This window comes from Homalodisca vitripennis, unplaced genomic scaffold (genome assembly GCF_021130785.1).
Source record: "Homalodisca vitripennis isolate AUS2020 unplaced genomic scaffold, UT_GWSS_2.1 ScUCBcl_6244;HRSCAF=13360, whole genome shotgun sequence".
Taxonomy (NCBI): domain Eukaryota; kingdom Metazoa; phylum Arthropoda; class Insecta; order Hemiptera; family Cicadellidae; genus Homalodisca; species Homalodisca vitripennis.
This window is the reverse complement of record NW_025782391.1, coordinates 10,877-31,814: the sequence shown is the minus strand read 5'-3', so window position 1 is coordinate 31,814 and position 20,938 is coordinate 10,877. Positions and strand designations below refer to the sequence as shown.

General features: G+C 33.9%; 1 protein-coding gene across 1 annotated transcript; it reads left to right on the top strand.

The window, feature by feature from the left end:
• The first annotated feature begins 1,488 nt into the window (after positions 1–1,488).
• On the top strand, positions 1,489–18,614 carry LOC124373738 (maltase 2-like). Its single transcript, XM_046832085.1, has 9 exons — positions 1,489–1,698; positions 1,854–2,014; positions 3,106–3,231; positions 6,943–7,157; positions 11,118–11,313; positions 14,211–14,466; positions 15,515–15,710; positions 16,307–16,453; positions 18,452–18,614. Exons 1-9 carry the CDS (start codon positions 1,572–1,574, stop codon positions 18,534–18,536), a joined length of 1,509 nt encoding a protein of 502 aa, XP_046688041.1. The 5' UTR covers positions 1,489–1,571; the 3' UTR covers positions 18,537–18,614.
• Positions 18,615–20,938: the final 2,324 nt, after the last annotated feature.

Sequence of the window (20,938 nt, the reverse complement as noted above, 5' to 3'; positions counted from 1 at the left end):
CAATATGACCTTCTTCTGTGACTCTCTAAGGAGTGTACTCGCAAAATCGATAAAATGTTTTCATTTGGTGTTGGGAATTAAAGTTATATTTTTGTGGGTGTCCATCCCTCCAGGATTTGTGTGAAATAAACTAAGGGCTACCAAAGACAGCTATCCCGCGGGAGACTTCCCGTCGTTTTTCCCCGAGAGGACTTTCATATTGGTTACATACTACATTATCTTGTTCCATAGCTTCCTCTTGATTCTTGACAATCACCCCCCCCCCTTCTGTGCTGTTTGCGAAACGTATTTTGATGATTAAGCAGCTCACCCTCCTTGACTGTAGAGTTTGGTTACTGGGACAGTTTATGGCTATATAAGAGACATTCCCACTACTGTCAGCATATTTTTATGAACTATAAAACAATGATATAAAAAAATAAAAACTGTTTCGTATTTTACATGACTTCTCTAGGTTAGATAACCCGAAATCCAATTGTTGATAAGGATTATGTAATTGATAAACTGATTATTAATTTTACGGATTATATCGTCATTGTTTCATTTGTTGGGTTATACACGTATAGTTATAGTACGTATAGGATTAATACTAAAAATTAAAATCTAATTTAATATTTTACACACACTGTTTTTTTTTCTAATATAGGCCAATTTAACTACTTATATTAATCGATAAGAAGATAAGCAAATATACAAATATATTTCTTAAAAAAACTATCCTAATAATAATTATTATAACCCTTGAAAATCGACAGGTACACTACCAATTCTCCATTCTCCAATCATACTACTGTATTTAGTGAACGTGAATCTATACTCAATTCTTAAAACTTTTGTTTTTCATATTATTCATAAACTTCCTAAGCTTTAGAAATCCTTAGTTCAGTATATTAAAATATTTAAGTATATTATCGGTTACTATGATAAATAAATGAAAATGTAATTAATAAGAACTCTTACTTTAATACTCAAATAACCCACGTCAGTGCCTAATACTGATAAGCCTAATTTGAGCTCCATTTGAAAACACAACGTTGAACATGGAACTTGAATAATGCAATCAATAGGAACCGATTTCAAAAATATGTATTAAACATTCTTTTTATGATTGATTAATTTTTGTTTTGATTTATTTCATAATTGGTTGTGGGACGTATTGGATGGTCTTGTAAGGAATGCGACCGCCGCCACAGGCGTTTTGGTCTTAATTATATCGTTTAAATTATCATTATTAAATTATTATCATTATACATAATATTATACCATTTTTTATTAAGGGGTTTGTATCCTCCATAATTTGCCCATTTCTCTCATCCATAGGATAGAAATTTTACAGCTTTGACTTTGGTCAATCTGGATTTATCCAGATTTCTGTTTTGTTTCTATTTTAATTGGCATTTAATGTAAACAAGGTGATAGAAATTACACTTTTTAAATATAATTATGGACAAAAATGTAGACTTTAATATACTCAAGGTGACAACCATAAGATAACTACTTTAACTGGCTAATTTTTAGGTATTACTGAGAAGGCAAGCTACTTGAAAGAGTTAGGAGTCACTGCGATATGGATGAACCCGATATTCAAGTCTCCCATGGCAGATTTTGGATATGACATTTCAAACTACCGGAAGATCGACCCATTATACGGTTCCAACAAGGATTTGCTGGAACTCTTGCAGAAGTTACATGAATTGGGTAAGTTCATAAATTGCCATACATTAATTGCTTCCGGTCTATCAGAAATTATTCTGTCTGTTCAGTACTTGTTTTGGAATGAGACTTTGATACAGTTTAAATTTAAATCAAACATCCGGTACCTTATTTTCATAACATGTAACACACGATTGCAGATATCAAGCTCTTGTTGGATTTGGTTCCGAATCACTCAAGTGACGAGCACGAGTGGTTCCAGAAGTCGGTCAGAAAGGAAGATCCGTACACCGATTATTACGTGTGGCATGACGGCAAGATAGACAACGTCACAAACCAGAGATCCCCACCTAACAACTGGGTAAATCTGAGAATCTTTTACTAGTTGTAAGTTATTTTAAAAGTAAAATGTTTATTTGTCGTAAATTACTTTGGACAATCAATGGAGTGGTGGCTAGGTCCCTCTGACGTCACGGCAATTGCCGAAATAATGAATTACATAAAATATCAAAATTACTGGTAGAATTCAACGAACCTGTTTTGGGATTTGGTGACATTCATTCAAAATGTCAGTAAATTGATTTGAAATAAAATAAATAAAAATCTACGGAAAATGTATGGTTGAGATCATGTTGGTAGTAGAACACCAGCAATTTATCGATGCTGAACGTTTGAACTCGTCCAGTCATAATACAAACAAATTCTGGAGTGCTCGGACTAAGTCGGATAGACTCACTTTTATCCGTACTTTCAAATTTTTCAATGTCTCTTAGAAGGCAGTCATTTCGGATCTTTAGGTATCGCAGAATAAAAACATGTACTTTTGAAGTTCGATTCATTAATATAACTCTTTCACTCGTACTTTTTCCGATATTTCATAAGATTTCAATGTGGAACTGTACAAATTTTGAAAACTATCCGATAATATAGCTGCAATAAGATTGAGTATGATAATTATCTTGATTTCTTACTTTCCCTATTCAAACATGAAGATAATGCTTACTCGCGTCTTTGATCAGTTCGTTGGCCCCGCCTCATTTGAAAAAACTTCTAAGGTAACGGTTCGAAACTGTACAAGAGTTGTATCTCCACTATTAAAACATTTAGGTGAAAATGTAACTGTGCTTGAATACGTTAAGCGTTTAAAAAACAACTACAATTCTTGCACATTTCTTGATATCCCATAACATTTCTTCAAAGTTTCAAAAACGAATACGTAGTTATAGAATTGGATTTCAATAGATTAGCAATAACTGAGCTAATTATTCTGTTATGATTTTATCATGGCTTTGAAATAACTTTTGCTATGCAGTTTTTGAAGTTTAAACTTTAAAAATTGGGGCAGTACATAGATATGAGAACTATATGAAACAACACAGTCTATCAAGAATCTTTTAATAAAGAAAACCATCAAGCAACATTAGTTTGTACTGATTTTGTTTATTTATACAGGAGAGCATATTCGGCGGTTCTGCTTGGACATGGAACGGAAAGCGTCAGCAGTACTACCTGCATCAGTTCGTAGAGAAACAGCCCGACCTCAACTATAGGAATCCTCACGTAGTGCGAGAGATGGATGTGAGTTGTTCAAGGAACTAACTGAAATATACACATTGTCTGACAAATTATCCTCATGATTTTGCAATAAGACGATAATCGATACACTGTTAACTTCATTAGCAACGTATTGTGTAGCTAGAGATGTATCAGGGTTTACACATTGACTGCGGTGGTCTCAACTTAGAACTATTCTGGCTGTCCTAAGTCGGTACATGACTCGTGTCGCAGTGAAGGTGTTAATGAATTAAACCTGCTTACATAACCAGATATACTAGTTAGTTAAGGAAATCTAAAATTTTAAAAGGTAATCCAAAATTGCTGTAATAACCGCAAAAATGTTTCATTCCTTACTTATCACAGGTAATTTACGAAAATTAAAATAAAAACGTCACAATCACATATTAAATGATTAAATTTCTTAGAAATTTTGTTTTACGCGTTGGCAACACTTTTTATTTAAATAGCACAAAAGTATATCAATAAAATGTTAACCTTTTTTAAAATATTGAATTATTTCACCAAGCCAATTTTGCTTACAAAAAAGTTTTTTCACAATTGTTTGAATTTAGTGATTGAGGGGAGTATTCAGTGTCTTCGTAGATCTGTAAAGAGCCTTCAACTACGTCCATCGTGCTAAAACGTAATAGTAAGTCGGTTTTACAGAAACGACCTTGAATTTCTCTATATAAAACCTAAGACAATATTTAACGTCAATCACTTTTACACCCTTTTTTGTCGCAAAATTGTGGGAGAAGCAAACTGTTTTTTTTCCGTAACAAACCAATATTAATAGCAAAAAGAATAAAATAATTAGGATGCGTATTAATGACATCTTAAAATGTCCCATAGTTCTAACGTTTAAAATAAGGTCATAAAAGTGCATGGGGTTTAACATTGTTCTTATGGTACTTGCTGAAGACAGGTGTCAGTGTGTCTAAATTGAAAATTCAATATCACAAAAAGTAAGAATGAGCTTTGTGATTCGTCAGGAATCTGTACTTGGCCCTGCTATTTTTTTTACTAACGTCAACATTTTGAATAAGAATATTCTAAGTGGATATCTTGGTTTATTATACAGATGAAACTGTTGTACAGGGTGGTTATAAATTATTGTACACATTTTAAGACTGAATAAATAAATAACCAATCAACTTAAAAACATGGGAATTGTTTTATTAAATTGTAAATTTAAAACAGTTTTATATACTGACTGAAAATTAATAATTGTACATATTACAATAATTATAAAAAGTAGTTATAAAAAGAAAGTAAAAATGTCACTTAAACTGTGGGTGTAAGGTATGATTCTTCTTAATGACTTGTGTTGTGACATAGTTAGCTGGTCAACAATGGATCTTTCCACACCAGCTGTTAATTACAGTTGACTAAATAAACACTAAACTAACCTCAGTATCAAAATGGCTAGTGTGCAAGAAAAAGCAAGGTGTGTTCTTTGGTTTCATGAAAGCAGATCTGTAATAACTGTTCAAAGAAGGTTTCGTTTAGAGTATGGCCGCAATCCTCCGAGTAACAATTCTATAAAACGCTTGTATAGGCAGTTTGAACAGACGGGAAGTGTCCAACATAGAAAAGGTGCTGGTAGACCTCCAGTTTCTGAAGCTATTGTTGATCAAGTAAGAGAATTGTTTACGAGGAGCCCTGGTAAGTCTACTCGGCGTGCAAGTTTGGAATTAGGATTACCTCGATCAACAGTCTTAAAAATTTTGCACAAACACCTTAAGCGCCATCCATACAAAATTCAGTTATTACATGAACTAAAACCTAACGATAAACCTCGACGCTACGATTTTGCTGTTACGAGGATTACTTGACCTCGAAGAACAAACAAGAAACATTGGAGAAAGCAATTTCTTGAAAAAAGTAATTTTTTCTGATGAAGCAACCTTTCATGTTTCTGGTAAAGTGAATAGACACAATTGTAGGATTTGGGGTACTGAAAATCCTCATAATGTTCGAGAACAAGAAAGAGACGGCCCTAAAATAAACGTTTGGTGTGCATTGGCTATAGATGAAGTGATAGGACCCTTTTTCTTCGCAGAACCGACAGTCACTAAAGAGGTATACCTCGACATGCTTGAACTTTTTGCAATACCGCAAATTGAGCATAGACAACCAAATGTTTACTGGCAGCAAGATGGTGCCCCTCCACACTGGGGTAAGATAGTACGTGACTACCTAAATGACACGTTTCCTGGTCGTTGGATTGGACGGGATGGTCCAATTCCTTGGCCTCCACGTTCCCCAGACATTACACCCTTAGACTTTTTTTTGTGGGGCTATGTCAAGGACAGAGTCTTCGCCAAAAAAGTTCAAGATATTGAGGAACTCAAGAATAGAGTTCGAGAGGTTATTGGAAGCATAACTCCAGCAATGCTCAGAAACACATGGTGTGAGTTTGAATTTAGACTACAAACTTTGTGTGCAAACCTCGGAGAGCACGTGGAATTAGTTTAGTTTCCTTGTAAAAGTATGAGTAACAGTAATCTTTTTGTCCTTCATTGGTAATAAAACTGTTTTAAATTTGCTATTTAATAAAACAATTTCCATGTTTTTAAGTTGATTGGTTATTTATTTATTCAATCTTAAAATGTGTACAATAATTTATAACCACCCTGTATATTTAAAGTCTAAGTAAATATAAAACTTGAAACTCAACATGAAAAATAATTAATTTATTAAACTTTTTGTTCAAAACCCATTGCAATCAACAATAAAAACCCATTTCATTCCCCTTTGATTTACGTACGCTGAACAACCATAACACAAATTGATTTTAGTCCATGATATTTGAGTAGAGATCAGGTTTGCTCTGTGGTTTACATGAACGTACGTAGCCAGCGAGGGGGTCCAAGGGGTCCAAACCCCCCCCAAATGTTCAAAATTTTCAATTAATTTTTTAGTAAATTATTTTTTTTATTTTAATAATTTATGATTGCTGACATGGACTGCTGAAAGATCGTTTTCAGCAAAGAAACGGGTCAAGAACTTCTTAATTAACAAAATGGGACCTTGCTCTCTGTCCCAAAAATATCAGTTGTCGGACCCCCTCCCCAAAAACTTTACCTGGCTACCTTCTTGGTGGGTTATCTTCTTAACACGAAAGATGCTAACCACTTTTTATATACACTCTATTTGAATAGAATTCCATACAAATTTCGGTTAAAAACTATGTATCTATAGTACGTGTAAGGGTAGTTGTACAGAAAAGTATTTTGCTCTAGAGATCCACTCCCTTGGTCTAAATGGTGCTCAACAAAATACTATATCAGTTTAACACCAATTCCAAAGAAATGCTTGTCATGAATAAAACATTAAAATATTTGATGGTATAGAAAATGTATTCGGAGTTGTGGCTAAAGAACTATATTCAGTTTGGCACAGTCTCCTATGTTTTTATTTATGACTAAGATAAAATGTTAATGTAATCGGTTATGTTTTATGAGTTGATTATTGGAGTTTATTGGTGTGAGTAACAGGCCGTGCCGACCCATACAAATGACTTTCTTAACAGCGCTGTTAAGTAAATGGTTATGGTACTGGGGCCTTCTCCTACGAGGTCTTTATTGCCCTGTACTACTAATTTACTTGTAAATCATTCATGCCGATATTCATTAAGAGTTACAGCGCACTCGTGAAGATAAACACACAGGTAGATTATAAATCTACATAAAACTTACCAATTCTAATAATATAAATATTGTTTTCCAGAATATTATTCGATACTGGCTTGACATGGGGTTTGACGGTTTCCGCATGGACGCTGTGCCATTTTTGTTCGAGGACCAGCAGCTCCGGAACGATCCAAAGTTACCAAATGGACTCCTGGATCCCGTCTATACCAGGAATCGTCCGGGAACATTCAAACTGCTTCAGCATTGGGCTGATGTGGTATTGGAATACATAAAAGCTGATGGAAAAGACAGGTACTAACAGTCATCAATCAAATATTCATTAAAGGCTCCCGCTATGTGAGAGGTTACTCTCTCTAGGTTCTAGCTATAATAAACCAGCATTGGGCTGATGTGGTATTGGAATACATAAAAGCTGATGGGAAAGACAGGTACTAACAGTTATCAATCAAATATTCATTAAAGGCTCCCGCTATGTGAGAGGTTACTCTCTCTAGGTTCTAGCTATAATAAACCAACATTGGGCTGATGTGGTATTGGAATACATAAAAGCTGATGGGAAAGACAGGTACTAACAGTTATCAATCAGATATTCATTAAAGGCTCTCGCTATGTGAGAGGTTACTCTCTCTCTCTCTCTCTCTCTGGGTTCTAGCTATAATAAACCTAACTATTTTAACTTTTTGTGGTACCAGGTTGAATATTCATCAGCAATTACCAGTAACTCGCTATTACTAAAGTCGGGACTTAATTCTAACAGCTTAGTAATAAGTTTTAATTTAGTCAATATACTGTTATTCTTTTTAATGATTATATTTATTAGTGCCTTTATTATTTTTAACTCTCTTTAATATATACTTTGATGTGATTCCAACTTAGTTCTTGACTAGAATACTTTACATAACAATTACTTATTATGAAGTACATTTACCAGTGTATGATATTATTTTATATATCCATAATACCTCAAAATGTATAAATGTTCAAATTTGAATCTCTGAATGGTAGCTAAGTAGTTGCAGATTTCAGCAACTCTGCTACGCAGGTGACTGATTTCAGTCACCTAGAGAGGTGGAGAGCAAGGTACATAACCTTGTTAAAGTAAATTTAAGTATAATATAGTTCAAAAATAGCATAATTACTTGATTGATAGGTCTACTGATAAAATAATTCAATGAACCAATACTATACTCTGATCAGTATCATAGTAGTTTTTATTCCATAAAACTAGCTGACCCGGCGAACTTCGTAACCGCCTTAAAGGGTCCACAGCATCCACATTGGTGCTTGAAATGTGCAGAATAAAAGACAAAATAAAAAATAAATCAAATTAAGGTCCTATGTGATTTTTTACTTCACAACTAATCTGAAATTTAAATAGAAAAACAAAATAAAAAACACAATTCGTAAGTTAACTAAAATAATTTAAATCGCAATAAGCAGCAAAGCCACAGATACATTAATTTATTAATATTGATTCTCTTTCTTCAGTCGAGTACCTTGTGATATACAACATTTTTTTGTACTTGTTATTAGGTGCAAGAATGAATAAAGCAGATTGTTTGCCGACACGTGAACATGCCACATATAGTTGTCCATGAGAAAAAACATGGATTTTTCTAAATTTAGTCCACAAAACGCTCAAAGATTGGCCTTGTGATTTATTGATCGTCATGACAAATGCAAGACGAATCGGAAACTGAGTTCGTTTAAATTCAAAAGGCATATCGGTAGGAATCATCGGAATCCTTGGAATAAGAACTTCCTCACCTTTAAATTTTCCTTTAAGAATAGTCTCGTGAATCACATTTATGCACCAACATTCAAAAGTAAATTATGGGGTGGTAAGCTGGGCACATCCAAAGAGTTTAAAAATTCAGTTGGATAGTTAGTGGCCTCATCTTCATTTGTTACGCAATCAATAGATTTGAATGTTTGCAGAGTACCATCAATTTGACTCTGAATTAAAAAGTTCAAGTCATCCACATCCTTATCCTTAGCTGCCAAGATTGCTCGCTCACATCAACCAATTGTTATTTTTGTGATTAGTATTGATATTGGGGAAGACTTTTGCTGATTAGTTCATCTTTTGTTGAGATAAAGGTGCAAAAATTGGATGGAAATGAAATCAATCCACTTTCTTGGTCTACAGGAACACAACCATTACCAATAGTCAACAACTGATTAGAAAAATTTTGAGCAGATGGATCGTTTAATAATTCAACTCTCATGTTTGCAGTCAACTGTGGCATAACGCCACAAATTTGATGATTTTAGGCAAGCGTTTATTTCATCAGCCAGCAGTCGATCTAGGAATAACTGGCAGTGTTTGGCGGAATCACCAGACAGTAAAATTAATGCGCCTACAAAACATCTTGTGTCATTGCGCAGAGATCTTTCAATGTTCTATCAAGTGCTTCCAACGCACGTTTATGGGCCACTGTGCATTCGTCCCAGATAATGATTTTTGACGCTACTAAAACTTTTGCCATTGCTGAGTTCTTTGATATATTGCACGTTGGTTGGCTCACTGGTTTGAAGATTCAAAGGCAGTTTTAGCGCTGAACTGAATGAGCCGTACGACATCCTTCCAATAATGTGGCTGCTATCCCAGAAGAAGCAACTGCTACTGCAATATCAGATCTTGCACGAACAGTAGCCAAATCAATGACATTGGGAATGTCCTTTCCAGTTCCACCGGGGGCATCTAAGAATAATAACCCACCATTTCCATCACTTTATTAATGTACTATAAACTTCCTTTTGTTGGGGGTTTCAACAGGGGTACATTTGTTTGAATTAATTGTTCTAATTCACGTGAATCATATTCAAGTTCACGCTCCAACTCCCGATTATATGCGTCATTCATTCCGCGATTTGGTGCTGGGCATTCCCAATTTAACTAACATACAGCCACACATGAGTAACACATGTCCTCAATCAAGACTAAAAGCTTGGTTATAAATCTCTTCCTTAGCTTCGAGATTGGGATTTTCTCATACTAACACGAAGCCTATGTAAAATGTCTTCTGCCATGTTATCCTTGTATTTGTTCCACAGGTCACGTGGATTTGATGGAAAACATGTGGAAATAATGATAGCAAATAATGTCCGCCATACCAACACGACGCTCTTGTCGTCCGATTTCACGTTCTTCTTCAGTAGAATTGTTTCTCAACGTTACGAAGCCTTCTTGCATTACAGCTTTTTTTAAACAGATTTGATCTTCTGGGTCACGGCATCTTTATAATAATCCCTCTCAATGTTCACAAACACTCGCAAATCGTTTTAATTTCGTGCGAAACAAAGTTATCCGAACCGAAAGCAATCGAAGTAATAAGTTGTTTGTCTTTTTTTAAAAACCAACAGATTATTGCAAAGGTAAAAAAAATCATTTCATGATTTGACTGATTATTAAGTAAAACAAGACAAATCTATATGTCAGTAGCCATGATTTTCATTTTGTTTGACTGAGTAACCCAGAAAAAAATGACACAGGCAGCTGTCAAAGTGTCAAATAAAATTTACAGTGGTTTGTTTACATTTTGGAATTCAGGCAATTGTTTTTTTTTTCAAGATACAGTTTTTTTTACTCTATGCTTTCAAACTATAGGTGTAAAGAAATTAAAATTTAAAAATAGTAATTAAATGATATAAAACATATATTTCTTTTCTCGTATTATATATGTTTACAAAGAACAGCTGATTAAATTTGAAAAGGCTCTTTCACTTAATAACATATGTTTTGCTGCAATGCATTTCTTACGGATATTTCTGTAACTTTTTAGAGACCCAGTGGGGCGGAATCCTGAATCGGGACCGGGATAAAAAGTATCCTATGTGTTTCTCCCAGTTCTTAGCGACCTCCCTACCAATTTTCAGCCAAATCGGATCAGCCGTTCTTGACTTATAAATAGTGTAACTAACACGACTTTCTTATATATATATAGACATAATTTCTGCAAAGTTATGATACAGACAGCATCGTGATACAGTGTTGGTGGAGAGAGGCATGGGCTGGACACTGTAGTAAAGGCTGTTTCCACTCTGTACAGCACCAGGCAAGTGAGTAGGAAGACACTTTTCTTGTTCCTTTCAGACCCTCACTTATATAAACAAACACACCTAAATATTCTTGGCCTGGGTAGCCGCATTAACTTCCAATGACAGTAGTATAATAACAGTCCTACGAGGTCTTTCAATTCTGTAGTAATTAAATTAAATAATTATCTTGCCCATCTTACCCTGTTTCAGGGCCCTGTTTTTGGAGGCCTACGCTGATCTAAAGAACACAGCAAAATACTACGGTCGGGGTAACCGCAGCTTCATGCAGCCTTTTAACTTCGAACTGCAGCAATACACCAACTTCACAACCAGGGCTGTTGAACTACGAGATATCATTGTTGGCTTCATTCACGCCATGCCATCAAATGTCACCGTGACATGGGTGGTCAGTGATAAACAGACGATAATATATTACATTCTTACATATTACGTTTAGTACATGTACATAAAGTCAATATCTAATACTGAATGTGGGATTTGCTCTTGTAACTAACCGAAAGTCATTAACAATATATGAGATATGTAACTTTTAATGAGATTTGCTTTATTATTTAAGTAATATATTTTCTTCTTTTCTAGTATGAATATAATTCCCCAAATAGTTAATTCCCCAATTTTAGTTCGTAATGAGTGTGGATTTACATTTTGAGCTATTCTTTCTTATGTACATTTACGTTAACATATGGTAGCATTTTTATATTTATATTTTCTTATATACCCACGGCAATGTCATTTTAACATTCGAATATTTAAAGTATACTTAATATACTAGCACTTAAAAATATATATATATATATATATATATATATATATATATATATATATATATAATATATAGTGTTCTGACTCTACATCTACATTCATTACGAACTAAACTAGGGTAATTCACAATTTTGAAAGTGATAGTGACCCCTTTTGTAAAAAGTTTCATATACTTATATTTGTATACGTAACTACACTAAATATCTACGTCAGAAATTTATGTATACTAATAAGAATCATATATATCAAGGTATTATTTAAATTTGATATATCACTTGCTAATTTATATCCAAATAGAATGGCACCTTTTAGAAATCTCTCACTAAATCATATATGCTCGTATTTATATTTGATTTTAGCTCTTTAACTCTACCTCCTTCCTTGGAGTAATGGAAGCAACATTTGTAGTTATTACCCTCAAACATTGCACAGAAGTAGTATTGGTTACACAGAAGATAATTATTCATATGACGAGGTGGGCTAAGATCCAAGAGATTACTTCAGTTAGTTCTGAGGTCTGACGTTAGGGCAGCGCCAAGGAGCCCTGATTGTTACTATTCAAATATTGTATCGTCTTTCACTCCACATATATCAGTCGGACCGCTCTCTTTTTTCCGTATCTCAGTTTATAGCATTGTATGAGTTATCTTCTGTGCGACAAATACAAACAAACATTAAAAAAAGTTTTGATATATGTCATTACCACAAGGAAAGCTGGAAGCCATATTATTTTACATAACATTACGTTTTACTGGAATTATACCATTTTTACCAAAACTATTAATTCTTTGAAGTACACACTTAGGAAAATTTATATAGGGATACTAGCTATAAATAAACAACCAATATATGGATTACTAATTTGCCCATTTAACATAACGTGTAATATATGTGTATAATGATAACGATAGGAACAATATAACATATGACTAGAAGAAAAAGTGGACACTGATTGTATATGTATCACATACTATGTCATATAGAATATTACTTCATTTACACACGACATCGACCATTGGTTTTTGAAAATATTAACAACTCTTATGAAACATTCTTGTGAGACATTCAGTTTAACAATCAGTATTTTAAAGGCAATTATGTCAATCAAAAATGTTCAATCAATAAAAGATTTAATAATTTAAATTCTTCAAGTTTATAGCAAATCAAACAACGTGAGTAAATCTAACCTGGCGTAAACAGCAAAGTTATACCTCTTTATCTGATCCAAAGTCGAGTTTTGATATGTATATTCCTTTAAATTGGCTACTCTTATATTTATTATTCTTCAGTTCAAGTTGTGAAGAACTAAAAACTGGCATGTATAAGAACTAATATACTAAAGTATGTACCCGCTAATCTATCTTTAGCTACCCATTGCAAAAGATCAATATGAATGAGAGTATGTATCATTTATCAACGACAGAATGTGTGATAAAGTTACATTCAAGGTCAGTTAATAACTAACACAGTTACGGCTTTGGCCTTCACTGATAAAACTCGTGGTATCTGTTTAACCACTCATTCAGTCCCCCTCTACTTTGCCCAGTCACTGAATAATGCCTCATTTTTAATATATTAAAATTATACCGTCGTATATTTTTCAAAAAGGGTCTCAATATTTTTAATTATTTGAGACTCAGATAGTTTTATTGATTCTAAAATAGCTCGCTAATATTGGAATTTCATTATTGCATGAAAGAAAAATTTTAAATGCCTATTACCAAATTCATATAGATATTTAAAATTTAAGGACTTAAGGACATGTGATATCATAATGACATGTTTTAAGCCTCAGAACTCAAGGTACTATTAATTACTTGTATCTAATGTGTATTTGTTATGTTTGTCTGCAATGAAAATAAATATGAGGATAAAACAAAAACAAAAAGACAAAATTGTGCTTTTAAGATAGAAGGAAAGCTTATTTTTGAAAATGAAACAATAGAACGTACTAGTGTTTTTAATTAATATTGATTAGCACCATAATCTGTTCGTATATTATATAGACAAATTCAGTAGGCTATTGTTGCTGGAAGCAAAAATAGCAATAATAGATCTTTGTATCTTTCGTATTAATACAAAACTGTTCGTAGTGCGTATAGTAACAGTGCTCTGCTGTTCTATTTCCATTAAGAAATAATAATAAATATAGTAATAAATTAAGTAACAATAAATGGTTTGGCTTTTTCAAAATTATTTTTTTCTTATCAATTCACCTCAATAATGAGTGCAATTATGTGTTTGACTAGAAATATTTTTGGACAATACATGTTTGACGTCATAAAAGTCTCATGTGTTACCCTTCGTATTGTTATGAAGAAAAATTAAACTTATTGAAGTACCTATACGCGTATCCGACTAGCCCCATCAAGCACTAGCTCTGCGGATATCAGAAGCTTCAAACAATACGCACTTTTATACTATAGCTGTATAGCTGTACTCAACTAATTAGTTTCAAATTTTATTTTGAGTGAAATGTTCTGTAAATTTATTTTTGGAACAACTTCAGCATTGTCTTAGATCGGAAACCACGATAGAGCCAGGGTCTCTTCCAAATATGAACCGGAAATGATCGATGCTCTGAACCTTCTGACGGGAGTACTGCCAGGGGTGAAGGGGGTGTACTATGGCGAGGAGATCGGCATGCAGAACACTTCCATCCGGTGGGACCAGACCATAGACCCCAGCGGACGGCTGCTTGGACCTGACCACTACCAGGAGGGATCCAGAGACCCGGTGAGGACTCCTATGCAGTGGAATGATTCCCAAAGCGCAGGTAATCAAGGTTTAGGAGAACACGTGTCTTTATTTATCGATACCATTTTTAATTATGTTCTGAATTATTACAAATACAATAAGAATTAAGATCGCATGTAATTATAACAATTACAGTGAAGACATAACTTTGACAATATAAACACTACACACAGAAACCAAGTTCTAATCTGCACTACCTTCCTCAAAAAGAAGACCAATAACTAACTCTGACCTTAGCGTAGATTCATTACAAAACAAGCACTTCCTTTTCTTAATTACAAAATGTAGTTAATGACCAGAGAACTAAATATTTCTAAAATAATGAATATGTGCAATATATTGGCTCAGTACAGTAGGGTACTAAGTTAAAATTTCATTGCTCAAATTCTGTGTAGTCTTGGATTCTTAAAAGAAAAAAACTCCTATTGGTCCAATAACTTAACATACTTTTTACATATTAATTGAAGAATCATATTACAGGTATTATTTTCAAGCATGAAAGCATTACACAGCAATTGTTTAAATACATTTGTCGTAATGACCAAAATTATCACGAATGCTTGTATAAATCATTGTAAATCAAGACCGTAAAGGACATTGCATTTAAATATTTCAAACTACTAAAAAATACAATCTCTACCAAACAAAATTTTAATATGTGACGGTATTCGAACATCCTAATATTCTATTTCAAAAAATATATAAATATTTTCATAACATAATGTGTTTAGACATATCAGTGTACGATATTAAGTTAAAGTGCCCGTTTCGTGAATTTGGAATTGTGTCATTAGATTTCAACGCCCAACGCAGGTTATTTAGTTAAAAATTCATATTAAATATTAATTGTGATACATTAATTAACAGATATTTGTATATGTATAAGCGTTTATTAGTATTGAGATATTGCAATATATTTTCTAAAATTTTATTTTATTATTTTAGACGCGCGGCCGGTAAGCAACTTCGTGCTCACGCATTAGTGTTATAGTAGACCAAGTGCAAGACGTGCCGTAGTGAACTCCTAAGTTTCTAATATAGTAATTAATATTTCCTATTGCGACAAGGTTTCTCCAGCAACAGGACCACGTGGTTACCTGTAAACCCCAACTACTGGAGACTGAATGTGAAAGCTCAAAGGAAAGCAGAAGCCAGCCACTTGAAGGTTTTCCAAGCAATCACTGCCCTTAAACAAGATCCTGTCTTACTCAGAGGTCATCTCAAAGTCCTGGCTCCAAACAACGATACACTAGTCGTAGTCAGGTTAGTCCTTATTCGAGAACAGGGTGTTTATTAATCTAAATTGATGTATGTATTTTAACTTTAACATTCGTATTTTTCTTCATCTTGAGAACATTGTTACAAAATACACTTAATAATGAACGTAAACACCAACATACTTTATCAAAATGATGTGTTTTCCTCGCTTCAGAAATGTTCTGTACCAATTTCCAAACTTGAACGTGGTATTGTATTAAAATGCCATATAGAGCAGCCTATGTTTCTTTACTAATTATATATCTTTAGAATGTTTATATACAACAACGTATTGAGTTATTTTGTAAGGTTTTATCTTAAAAATTTTCCGGACGTTTGCCACCGTTCAGTGAAACAAAATTCAGTAACTCTGATTGTGTCACTCACTCACTCACTCACTCAGTGGGTGTTACTGATTTTTTGTTTCACTGAACGATGGCAAATGTCCGGAAAAATCCTGTTTCCTTCACAATCCTTCCATTGTCAAAAATAAACTTCAAACAAAGAATTACATTTTAATATGTGTCTCTTCTGTAATTTTTCTATTTGTTTCATTGGTCTTATAATAATTTTGCTTCATTTTAAATTGTATATGCCCTTAGAACGTTCCACGATTCATCGTTCGTTCTGTTGATCAACATGGGAAGTTACGTGACCACGTATACGACCCAGAACCTGTTCTCATCGTTAGGCATGGATATCGACATGACTGTGACTATCGCCAGCCTGAACTCTGGCCTCAGTCCGGGGTAAGTGGCTGGTCCTCAAGGAAGCGGGGGTTATTTTCAACGATAGTTTCTATCTGAAATTAGTAAGTGCTTAAATACGTTAGCTACGATAAAGTGCGCACAAATCCAACTCATTTCGCATATAACCTATTATCATGGGTTTTTGCAAATAAACTGTTCTTTAATGCAATTAGGCCTGAGATACATTTTTAAAACTCCGCGTGAGTATTGAATATTAATTTCTTGCGATAAGTATTAAAATTATTAATCGAGCTCTCTCTATCTTTTGCAAATAATACAGCCAAATAGCCAGATTCTACGTCTCGCACTGTAGTAGACTACTATCACAATTTTACGATACAAATTTGTATGGTCACAACTCCAGAGATAAATGAAATACAGATAAGGTCGTTTCTCTAAAGCCGACTCTTAATGCAAGGAAAGGGTCAATAATGTGCCCTAAATAAGGAATGACATTATAAATGGAAGTTTAAATGTTAGATATACAACGTGGACACCATTCATTGAGCTTTGCCGAAATGTCCTAAGGTCATCAGAGGAATGATTGTTTACGATGATGTCGCTGTTTCCTACTCTACCCGATCCCAAGTTGTCTAAAGAAGTTGTTAAAAGATCTTCAGTAAAAATGCAGGAAATTAATTTGCTGAAAACTAAAAATTTAAAATATCTAAGAAATTCCTTAAAACTTTCGTCCTGCTACGGGCCTCACGGTAAACCGTCCAACTCCGCTCATAGAGGATCTCACGAAACTTGCATCACTCACCCTTCCTGATGCAACCAAAACGTTATCACTGGCTAGCACTTTTTTTTTTCTAAGTGTAGTCCAATGAGGCAACAAAAAGCTAATACAATTTTATCTCTTTGTGAGTGTGTCTCAAACAATAAAATACTAGAGACTGCGGCATTCTCAGCACACGCTGACATGTCAGTAACCTCGTCACTCAGTAACCTTGAACCAAGAACACTGACAACCGACATAATAGACGACCACTGACTTGACTGATGCTGATGAGATGGACTTGGCTCGGTGAACAAATTGAAACACAAATAAAAAATCTTCCATTAACCAAAAGATTGTTAGGCAAGTCTCCAGAACTAAAAACGGGGATGGAGTTCACTATACTAGATGCTGGAACCACATTCCAGTGACTGGAGTAACGACGTCATGACGACCAGGGTATTGACGAGAGGACATGGCAGTCATAACATGCTCACAGGTCTCCGGTTCGCAGAAAAAGGACGAATCACGCCTCCAAATAACCAACAAACCTGCTGGGATATGATGGGACGGCTTGTCCAGAAATGGATCCAATTCTCAACAGTCAGTGTGAAATTTCTTGTATCTCCCACACTACTCAGTATCTCTCAAGCAGCTCTGTTCATATATTCTCAGTATAGCCTTTCGGATGGATGCCTCTTTTTATCGCTCCAACATGTTATTTGAATATTATTAGCAAGGGTACCACATTCAACCGACGCGAAAGTCTGCAGTGGTGGATAAACGCAGACTTCTACGTCCTCTCTCCGTCAGGCGTACTTAAGGTGGTGCAATTGATTTTTGGTTGAGGAATTTTTTTTTATTTTACTGTCAAAATCTTTCAAGGTACCCTTCTTGAATGCAGAGAAAGAAGAAGAAAACATTGTATTACTTGACCAGGAATTATGGACATATGAAGTAGTCATTTTTGACCTAATTCGTAATCAGGCACAATTGAAAACTGCTGATAATAAAGATTTGGGGTATTTACAGTTATTATGTGATATATTTCCTGAGGGATTGGCATAATTTTTAATTTGAAAAATGCGAGTTAAAAATCGCAGTTAATGCGAGTAAGCGTATTTTATTATAAATTGCAGTTTGTAAATTGCAAGTTGTACAAAAATGTTGTTTTTAGGTTGAAAAGCGGATTTACATTGACTTTCAGTATTCCCAAAATCAGTGTTATGCGTTACATAATATGGTACAGCATTTCTGTATTAGTTTTCATGCTGTTTCAGAATGGAATTAAAACAGAGACGGGCTAGTGTGAGCCTGAGGCCGAAGGTGGCCGTACTCCTCAAGTCGGGACCATCTCCACCTTGATATGTATAGCGAATTTAGGAATTGTTCCAAGAGTTTCCCACTCTCTAATTCAGATACAAATAAACCTCAATCTCATGATTGGCTGTCATTTTTTCAAACATCAAACCTAGTATAATATTGTTCTTAAAATACCTCTACGTTATTATTATTTCTTTCTTCAGCTTGATCGTTTAGCGATCGTCATAACTAATTTAGAATACTATGTAATTGATTACTAGAATAATTTCATTCATGATTCTATAAATTTTGTTTTACATTTCATGTTTTTATCTTGCTTCAAATTTATTATTCCGGTATACGAGTGAAGAGTTCAAGTAAGTATACAATATTATTTCCTGTAAATTAAATTGAAGTACCTGGAGATTTCACTTAGGTTACGAACCTATAGTATAATCAATGTGACCAAATTAAGCAATTTTTTATATTTCGATAGTGATTCAGAATGTTTTATAATGAAATTGAATAAAATAGTAATAATTTGTATCTCACAACTGAAAGACTGCAAAGCTTGCTTGGAAATCTAATACCGGTAGCTTTTTACACATATCAGTAATCACCGCCGTTTCATATTACCCGGGCTTAGTTCTTTACTCTATTAAGCCACTATGAGATATGGGTGGGTAGGAATGTCTATTTTAATTAGTTGTATTTCTTCTTTCCTTCGGTTATGTTGATCTACGCGACTAAACAGCAACAAAAGTATCCTATAACAAAGTTGCGTAAAACTGAGGAGAGGAAGTGATTAAGGTTGACTTTGATCTTAAACCCAGGGAAAGCCTTAAAGCTGTCTTTCTAGCAGAAAGCGTAGCACCTTTGCTGTTTCAGTCTTTCTACTTCAACATTTTCACTTTTCGCCAATAATCATTAAGGTAAAACCAGAAATGGTCACGTGTTTTTTATTCAGAGACAATATTTTTCAAGAAGAGTTAGTATGTTAGTTTAACAACCTTCTTAAGTCATTACTTTCTTCTTACCTTTAATCCGTCATAAATCGAAACTGAAACGTCTTCTGAAGAAAAGATCTGTCAGATTACGTAATACCTTTTTGAAAATAACCTGTCAACATGTTACCAAATAAGTATTAGATTACTTCCAAAATGTATGATTATTAATATAGTTCCTATCCTGATGTATATTATCTGTTCATGATTGTTTTCGTTCTGGGATTTGCCAATTTACTTCACCTGTTTCGTGCTAAAGGATAATTATTATTACACTTAAAATAAAATAAAAAATTAGAAAAAATATTCTAAAATGAATAAAATTATTTTCTATTGGATAATAGAAAGTTTTGTTTTTATGCTTTTCTAAAGGATAAAAGTAAAGTTACTGTTACAGATATAGATTATAATATTTGTTTCTCCGACAAGGTCTTTCCAACCAGCCTTGACATCAAGCCATTCTTTGTTGGGTACAACTATCTTCAGTCATTAAAATAACAGCAACGCCGAAATACTTTAAGAATTTAATTGAGTTACCATTTTTGAGGTGGTGTGAACCGGAATTCTTACAAATCACAATTCTTGAAAATATACACGTCAATGAAGAACTGCCGTATATCATAAAAATAGATTAAGAACTTTAATATTATATAACTATTTCATTTGATGTTTTATTTTCTTAGATCTGAACCAATTTAAAAGTGCTAAGCAAATATTGAAACTCTTGAGCCTTGTAAAACACTTCGAACCAGGCCATATTTAAAGCATTATTACGGTACATACGTACATTTACTTTGTTGTCCATGCTACTTTATTTTCTCTAATATATTTAAATTACATTTTTGTAAATCGAACTTATTTTTTATATTAAAGAGTAAAAGTTATAACATCAGGCTTATCGCTTAGACTTGCATAGATCGTTATTTATTATACCTTTACAAACATTCAATTCGAACAGTAACATAATATCCTAATATAATACCAGCCTAATAAAATACTTTTTCTCCGAACAAGTGGGATAAGTAGGAATGTACTCTGACAATATTGTACTCCTTTCAATCTATGATTTTGTAGCAGATTTCGATCTGGTTTATTGTAACATTTTTTTTTTTGTGAACCTTAAATTTTATAACAGAGAGTAAGAGTTAGATTTTATTAACTTTGGCAGACAGGCCTGATCAACCTGGAAAATCCATATCAGCTGGCTATTAAACAGCTGCAGCTCCAGCTGGCCAAACAACAATTGACTCCTACTTCCTGTTGGACTTTGTTACTTACTGTCAGGCTTCACGAGGCTTAACCTCTCTCTCTCATGGCGATAGTTTGAAGATTGTTCAGTTGGAAATTGAGTCTCCACGAGGTTATCTATAATGTCTTTACCTACATTGCTCCCTTCCTGGCCCATTACTGGATTGTTGCCAAGGTGAGGTATTTTAATATTCTTTTAAGTCAAATAATGTG

Bases quoted from the DNA above. Each gene is read 5' to 3' on its own strand.
- LOC124373738 (XM_046832085.1), top strand. From the start codon at position 1,572: ATGAACCCGATATTCAAGTCTCCCATGGCAGATTTTGGATATGACATT. The intron at 2,015-3,105 runs GTAAATCTGAGA...TTATTTATACAG, and splicing joins GATCCCCACCTAACAACTGG to GAGAGCATATTCGGCGGTTC. The intron at 7,158-11,117 runs GTACTAACAGTC...ACCCTGTTTCAG, and splicing joins AAAGCTGATGGAAAAGACAG to GGCCCTGTTTTTGGAGGCCT.